Source organism: Phalaenopsis equestris, unplaced genomic scaffold (assembly GCF_001263595.1).
Source record: "Phalaenopsis equestris unplaced genomic scaffold, ASM126359v1 Scaffold001116, whole genome shotgun sequence".
Classification (NCBI taxonomy): domain Eukaryota; kingdom Viridiplantae; phylum Streptophyta; class Magnoliopsida; order Asparagales; family Orchidaceae; genus Phalaenopsis; species Phalaenopsis equestris.
In genome coordinates this window covers 415,025-423,652 of record NW_018165555.1, presented here as the reverse complement: position 1 = coordinate 423,652, position 8,628 = coordinate 415,025, and the positions used below count along the sequence as shown (strand labels likewise).

Sequence of the window (8,628 nt, the reverse complement as noted above, 5' to 3'; positions counted from 1 at the left end):
CATGGGAGCGAAAACAAAATAGCACGGGATTTGAATTCGTCTGGAATGCTTCATTTCCTTCAAATCAAGCACTAAAAAAATATGGTTCTAAAAAATGTGTGAGATCAAGTTGTTTGTACCTGTTCAATTGCCAACTGATCTTGATTCAAATCCAAAATTATTTATGTACATAATTGGAATTGGACCAATCAAAATCGGGTCATACTGATAAATCAATGAATCCGTATTTTTGCTTATTATTATTTTGATTGGATGAATATAAATAAGATATTTAAGTTAAAAAAAAGACATTAACACACACATCCAGTAATTCTTATGTATTCAAATATCTAGCACCTAAACTTCCATATTTATAGACAGAAAAAAGTAGTCAATGGTCAAATTTTAAAATTTCAGAAGACTCACCACTCCATTCCTTATGGAATTTTTAGTAGAATTATTATTATAGTTAGTTAATTTTTCTTCTCTCATCCTCAATTGTATAGTAATATCCTCCCCATCTTTCTCTTCATCATCAATCTTAATCATCTTCCTTTTTCTTAACAAGTTAAAGCAATAAGAACAACAATTAATTTAAAAATTCATTATCGTATTCAAGATTCTAAATTTTATAATACGAAATAGTTTACCATTCTTTTTTATACGCCCTAAAAAATCTTATTGATCCACATGAATCTTGCCGCACATTTGGATCAGAAGCTTCAAAAATCAAACTTGAAAATGTCTAGACTCTGGCTTATGATCAAATAAAGTGTCTTGGCAAGACAAACTAAGTGACATAAAAAAGATCCGATCTAAGTCTAAGTGAGCCCATATCATGCACTTAAAACATAACAGAAAGATTTAAAAATATATTTTGGGAGTTCAAATATTCTCTAAAAAGACAAGTTCATAATCAAATTTAACATCTCAACGAGATGAATCCAACGAATCTAAGGTCATTTAATTCCAACATTATTAAGTCATTCAAATAGTCACAAAACAACATCCAATTAGTGGAATCACATTGGGTCGTCCAATGCAAGTGGTCCGGATACATGCAGTATTTACAGAGGATGACACTCCTAAAATCTATAAATAGAGTCCCAGTCTCTTCATGGGGGAGGATCTAGACCTGCAAGAGAAGACTTAAGGAGCTCTAAGCTCTCAAAGATTCTTGGGTGAGACCACCGTCGTGCTAGACAATCATCGTCGAGCTGCTGTCGAACAATCGTTGTTTGGTCACCACCATAGCCACCCTTGTCATAACACCGTTTTTTACGGCAGACCACCGTTGCTCGACCACCATCATCGTACCACAAGACCACCGTCGTCCAACCACAATCGTCGTCATTGTAGGACCACCGTCTTCCTGCCACAATCGTCGTCATGGTAGGACCCCCACCATCCAACCACAATCATCGTTGTCAAAGGACCAACACAATTCGGGTGCCATCACCACTGAACCGTCAATATTGGAGCGTCTTTCGGACACCATTGTCATAGTCATTAGACCGTCACCATCACCGAACCACTGTTGCTCGGACACCACCTTCGCCTCTGTCGGACCACTACGTTTGGTCGTTGCAGCCACCGGACCACCGCTGCCAAGCCGCCACCGTCCTTATTGGCAGATCATTATGGTCTGGCCGCTGCTACCGCCATTGTTGAATCAGCACTACCTGGCCACCACCGTCGTTGTTGTCGAACCACTGCCATCAAGGCATCAACACCATAGTTGTCGTTGAACCACCGTCACTAATCGGCCACTATCGTTGCCACCGCCATTGGGCCACTCCTACAGATGACACTAACATCAGATTTTATAGCAGATGAGCTCTACCGTCAGTCTTCCTTCACAACAGTCGTGTCATCACCACTTCTCTGACATATTCTGCCACCCCTTAGTGAAAGTCGCAACGATAAACCCCACTCATATAATATATCTTTTAGCTATTCAAGGATTTGTGAAAGCCTTGTAACCTCTATTGATATAGTGAAATCATTTCAACCAGGCTAGACCTTTCAGTTTTTGCCTTGTTAGCTTTCCCATGTAAAAAGCCATGCCAATCACTTTACTAGCTATTTATCAATGTGTGCCATATTTTCGTACAATAAAAGGATGTTAATATATTACGCTACCATCACAAATTTATTAGCACATAATAATTTTGTTACTACATTCTTGTTGACATATAGTTTTACCCATTCCCTCATCAAATATATAAATATTAAAATTTTCTGTTGTTGTATTTAGCAGCACGCATAATTAATACGTATTTCCCTATACTAAAATCTTAATTTCAAATTGCAAGCTGCTCTAGCGTTTTTCCTCCAAAATACTACAACTAGTGCATTCCATTAGAGCCACATTCCTTTATTTGTCGACATTTATTGGATTCTTTGTGTAATGATTGCACTCTATTAGTAGCACACGCTCAGCCATTCATTCCATCGATATAAAAAAATAATTACAAAATGACAGGAAAAATGAAAGATAACATACACGTGCAGACCAAAGAGGGCTGTCCAAAAAGTTCGTCACAAATTGGGCTCCTGAAATGGCCCATGGTTTGATTCAGCCTCCTGTACGGCTAATTATAATAAAATGCTACATAAGCATAGTAAAAATCCACCAAGAATAAGCAAAAAAAACATGTGAGGACTATTCTCCAAGCCAATGTAAGTATTAAATCAAGAGGCGGAATGATAGTAAAGCATAGTAAGGTGAAGATTTAAGAAACCCACAAAATTAAAAAAAAAAATAAAAAACTAGTAAACAATCCAATAAGACTATATGTTACAGCGAGTATAAGTTGGCAACGGGAACAATTATAAAATTCTTGAACTTCTATCTCCTACTGCAATGTTTGATAGCAAATCTAATATTATTCAGATGAAGAAATGACATTTCTGTAATTACACATAGTTCCTCTCAAGCCAGACACGATGAGCAATAATGTGCGTAGGTAGAGGGGAGAGATGCCACCTCAATAAGAACCAGGAAAAAAAATCTGGATACTCAATTTCTCGTGTAAAGAAGCACCATCAATCCAATAATCAAAAAAAAAAAAAAAAAAAAAAAATTACGGGAACACCTGTAGGGGTAACCTGGAAGGACAATCACCGATGAATTCTTGTCATAATGACAAAAATATTCCCAAAATGTAGATTAATTATTTTTCATAAAGTAAAACAGAGATCTATAAGCATATGAACACCAATTGAAGAAGATAAAATTTGAATTATGATGAGCTTGGATTTACATATCATATTAACAGTATTAAAAAATTAGGGAGTCCGATGCCTCCACAGTATTTGGGCGTGGTAAAATGTTTCAAGCAATGGTGTGCAGAAGACAGCTAGAGACATTAAAAAAAAGGAAGTTATTGATCAAAGAGGAGAGCTTCTTCCCGAGTCCATTAGGAATAATGAAAGACCTGAACCGATAGTGGAAGTGGCTCCAAATATTGATTTTAATCAGCTGTAATCTACCAACAATTGAAATGAGCTTTTGCTTCCAACCACTCAAATTGAGCTAAATATTTCTAAATTTTAGGACACTTGGAAGCAGTGTCTTAGATGAGTTTCTAGTGATACCCAAATGCTCTCATGGGAGGGTTTCCTTTAGAAACCAAGCCTATTACAGAGCTACCGTATACAATGTTCGGCGAGACTTACAAAAACATATGACAGATTTGCTCGGGTTTGCCTAAAGATTAGAGATTTCTTGGAAAGATTTAAGGGTTTGAGACAAACCATTGATCGATTCAATGGCGGTTTTACCAAAGACCAAAATATCATCTGCATAAATAAGGTGATTTAACTGCAAGTACTATTTCCTATGCTAGTTTGGTGCCAATGGAGATCCGACAGTCAAGAGAAGGCATTGATAATAATGGTAAACAGGTAAGGGGATAAGGGCATTCCAATCTCAACTCAGAAGAAGAGAGTAAATAGCCTTGAAGTTCACCATTTATAATAATAGAAAAATGAACTTGATATGTACAGGCATTTATCAATTTCTCCACCTTGTCATAAAGAAAATCCATGTTAACAGTATCAAATGCTTTACTCAGATCAATTTTAGAGCACAAGAGCTTGTGGTGCAGGAGGAGTTAAACCAATTAAAAAGTTTATTAGAAGGTTAATATTATCCACAACGTCATGTCCTTATAAAAAAGCAGACTGGGATTGATGAACAATATCGGGCAAGAGAATCTTGTGCCTACGTGCATTAAGTTTAAAGACAACTTCGTAAAGAAGATAGCATAGAAATATAGGCATAAATTCATTAAGCTTTTGGGCGAGGAAACCTTTAGGTATAAGAGTAACACCGGTATGCTTGACTCTATTAGGTAGTTTAGTAAACGAAATAAATATCTAAAGGCATTTAAGCAAGAGAGGTCAATAATATTCCTTCAAATCCAATGCAACAGAAAGCCTTTTTAATATTCATAACAGAGAAATATGAAACCAGAATATCACATTCATAAGTAATAAGGAGCCGGCCAACAGAAACATTGAGAAGAGAGGCAGTGAAAACTGAACCAGAACAATTTAGAAGATCAGGGAAGTAATGAATAGCTTTCTTCATTATGCCTTCTTGAGTGTTAATGTAAGCATTATTAGAGAAAAGCTCTCAAATGTAAATTTTATCTCTCCTGTACTTGATTCTTTGATGGCGAAATTTGGTATCATCTTCTAACTTGGATAATCACCACAAATTTGAATATTTGCCCAATCCATTTATTTTCACAAGATATAGCCTCAATAAACTTGCTTTGAATGTCGCAAGCATTAGATAGGAGTTCTGTTTAAATGTTGTTGCTCCAACTCAATTTGATAGTGTCTTTGAGTAGATGTAATTAAATGAATTCTACTTTGCATTTTTGGGGCAAGCTTAAGAGTCTTTATAGGGTCTCCCGCATAGAAGTCTTCCAGGTAATATGAATAATATTCAAGAAATCAAAGCACAAACTCCAGTAATTCTTATACCAGAATCAACATCTAGGAATAAATTTTATAACCGTTGAGATAAGAATAGGAGAATGGTTAGAAGTGGGAGCTTCCATAACTTTGAAATAAGAGTGCTGGAAGGAAGAAAACATTTTATCATTGCTAAAAGCTCTATCAAACAAGCAACGTATAAGATTGTCAATCTGCAGGTTGAACCAACAATAAGAAAAACCATTGTTGGTAAGCTCAATGAGAGTAGAATTAAATAAGCAACTATTGAAATCAGCCAATTTGCTAGGAATAGGTGGAACACCACCAACTTTCTCATCCAGTGGACAAATACAGTTGAAATCACTCACAATAAGCCAATGCTTATTGATAGTAGATGCCAAAGTAGTAAAAGCATGCCAAAGTTCTTTTATTTTGGAGGCACAGTTTTCAGCATATACAAAATTAATTATGAATTTGATAGAGGGAGAGTAGGAGAGAAAACCATGAATTTATTAGGGGTGTGTTTCCAAAACAATGAAATCAACATTGGTAGGATTCCAATTAATCCAAATACACCCATTTTGAGAGAGATACAATTATAAGCATTGTCTTCAATAAAAAAATGAAGAAATGCTTAGAAGAGAGGGGGTCAAAGATGAAAGAAGTTCAAAGCTTGATTTCAAGTAGGCAGAAGAGATCTAGGCTATAGTCTTTAACATGTTTGTGACTTTCAGTGATACAAATGTTACTGCTGAAACCTGTGACGCTCCAAACAGCAAGCTGGGGAAGAAATGTTGGATAAACTAGTCAAACTAGTCTTGTGAGGGAGGGGCATCTACTTTGAGTATGCATTTGTTGGCTTTTGAAGTAGTGGTGAGAGTTGAGGTGCTGAGCTGAGAGTTGTGAGTTAAGGAAGGGAGGTATTACAAGGGGAGTGGTTGTTTATATTATTGTCCACAGAACTGGTATTTGTGCTGGCCACAGGAACAGGGGAGTAGGTTATATTATTGGTAATGGCTTGAGGGTTGGGTCTGAAGGCATCCTCAACAACTCTTAGATGGGGAAGAATTGGGAGATGAGTTACTCATTTCAAACGTGGGAATAGGTACACTGAGATCTGCGGTAGAAGTGGTGATAGGAAACTAGTATTAAGGCTTTGTGTTGTGAATGTTGCGGCTTCTAGAGAAGGCAAACTCAAATCCTTTCCTAATGAGGCTTCTACAATGGTTGAAAGGAATGATAGGGGGTGGATGGTAGGTTAAGCATTTGGAGCGAGTGTTTTCATGCCGTCGAGAGCATGTATAAGTGCAAACACTCGCTATAAGATTTTTTTTATCTATATATCAAGTGTTTTCACTTATACATGTTCTCCCTCTCACAAAAGTTCGTTATTCTTTTAGGGTATTAAGACTTATTGCTTCTAAGCATAATGTTACTATTTAGTCGAGACAATGATTTTTTAGTCTGTTTCACGTTAGTTTTAAATCATAGTTTGAAAATTTTATTAGGTAATTCCAATTAAGATATGTTATCTGTTATATATATTTTTACCTCCCATATTTATAGATAATAAATATACCAGTTCAGCTCGATTTTTATTGATAAAAAAATTGAAATATTAGTCCAATGATATAATGGATGTTTTTGCTTAAGCAAATGACAATTTTAACAATCAAATGAGTGCTATAGTAATAATGTGTTGTTACTATCTCTTTTAACCAGCAGTTGCAACAGAGCATGTGACATATTTAAATCATAATTTTATAACCTCTAAATTTCTATGAAATAATGCTATCTATGATAATTTAAAACAAAAAAAAAGATCATCATAATCATGTTGACCTTGCTGTATAAGATAACATTATTTTAGCTGATACTGAACCAAATATATTATTTTAAAAAGATAAAACAATAATAATGTTATCTAGACAATATTACATCAAAATAATATTGAACAAAAGCAGCCCCACAGTCATAAATTCTCTAAATCCATCCATTTTCCTAAATAACATTCCATCAAATTATAAACTCTAACAAGCTTCATCCGAACTAATTTCATACAGCAATTTCAACCATATATGACTTACACATCCTAATAGATGTCTTGCAATCAACAAAAACCGATCCCTAAACTACTAAATCAACTCCAAGCACAAAACAGTAAGAGGAAGCGTACCGCATATTTGATAAGTTTAGTCCACCGCAGCATTAGTCATCTATTTTCCAGCACTGGTGGCACTCATTAGGGCCTTCTTCAACTCCTCGTTCACATCCTCAGACACTGATTTCACCTCACTCCGCCGCTCCCTCTTTGATGGCTCCGGCGGCGGCACTGCTGCCCTTAGCCCGCCCTTGCCTGCTTCAGCACCAAAGCTATCCTTATTTCCAATTGCAGCAAACACCTTTTCCGAAGGGAAGCAACTGCTATCAATCTTTTCACGAAGACCCTCCACGGTCTTCCTGAGAGTTGCGCTTTCATTCTGCAGCGCTGCAATATCCTGCATAACAGACTTGCAAGCTTGGGTTACTTGGCCTGCAGCGACATTGGGTTCACTGTTTTGAAGCAGCTTCGATTTTGCATCAGCTGGTATATGCTTGATGAAGATCTTGTTCATCACAAGCATAGGGAGATTGGTCATGGAGAAAGTATCCATGGAGAATGATGACTGAAGCTCCCTAGGCATCCTGAATCCCCACCGGAATCCAATCATCGCGCGGCTGCGAATAGGAAGAACACTCCGCGCCGTTACATCTATGCCGGAAATCAGCCCCCCTATTTCTCCCCTTGCAGCAGGCAAGTTCACCATGATGCCGTTCGCTTTTCCACCGTGGTGGATTCCGTTGGACCCCGGCGCTGGTGACGGAGAAGGCGGAAACATCTCTTCACCGTCCGATACGGGGATGATCCCCCTCGGTGACGAAGACGAAGCTGATTTTCTGAAGCAGAAATCGCCGAGGCGGGGCTTGAACACGACGGAAAAAATAGGGGATCCGGAGACGCCGCGGGGAGAGGAGAGGTTGAACTCCGTAATCATGGAAAAGGGCGCGCCAACGGGGGAACCAAAGGCGCCGATGCCGGTCTTGACGGATAGTGTGAAAGTGTTGAAGGGCTCGTTGGGACGATAAGAAACGCGGAAAGCAGGACCGGACTCGAAGGCGGTTGTGAGATCGAGGCGGAGATCGCGCTTATCACCGGCGGCTGCGCCGGCAAGGAACGGGATGCTGAGGATGCTGATGGGAATCTTCGCCCGGGCAAGTGGTCGCTGGTCCTCCCGAAACTTGAGCGACGCCTTCATCGGAAACAAACCCTAGGAGGAAGAACCAGACGTTAGGGTTTTTGGGTAAGCTGGATATGCAGAGCGTGGGTGAGGGGTGGAGGTGGATTTGAAATTTGGGCAACTATTCAAGAGCTGATTTGACCAATTTTGTTGCATTTAGGAACAGAGTCGGGGCGACTTCCATTCTGGTATTGCCCCCTTTTATTTTTTTTCCTTGAAACACCCTTGCAATTTTTGGAAATTAACTATGGTGCCAGCTAGAAAGGTTGAAAAGCCTTTGGTTTTTTAAGTAACTTTTGGATTTGAAATAAAAAGAATTTCGCCATAAGATCTTTATAATAATATCCAATAACAACAGATTTTGATGTATCCTAATTCTTTTAGCCAGTACATATTTATTTGGGAATCAAATAGTGAAATC

The 8,628-nt window shown here is 38.0% G+C and overlaps 1 protein-coding gene across 1 annotated transcript; it reads right to left on the bottom strand.

Moving 5' to 3' along the window:
- Nucleotides 1–6,884: 6,884 nt before the first annotated feature.
- Nucleotides 6,885–8,373, bottom strand: LOC110033242. Its single transcript, XM_020737159.1, has one exon. The coding sequence runs from the start codon at nt 8,223–8,225 to the stop codon at nt 7,146–7,148; it is 1,080 nt and encodes a 359-aa protein (XP_020592818.1). The 5' UTR covers nt 8,226–8,373; the 3' UTR covers nt 6,885–7,145.
- Nucleotides 8,374–8,628: the final 255 nt, after the last annotated feature.

Coding starts and splice junctions, on each gene's coding strand:
- LOC110033242 (XM_020737159.1), bottom strand. CDS start 8,225: ATGAAGGCGTCGCTCAAGTTTCGGGAGGACCAGCGACCACTTGCCCGG.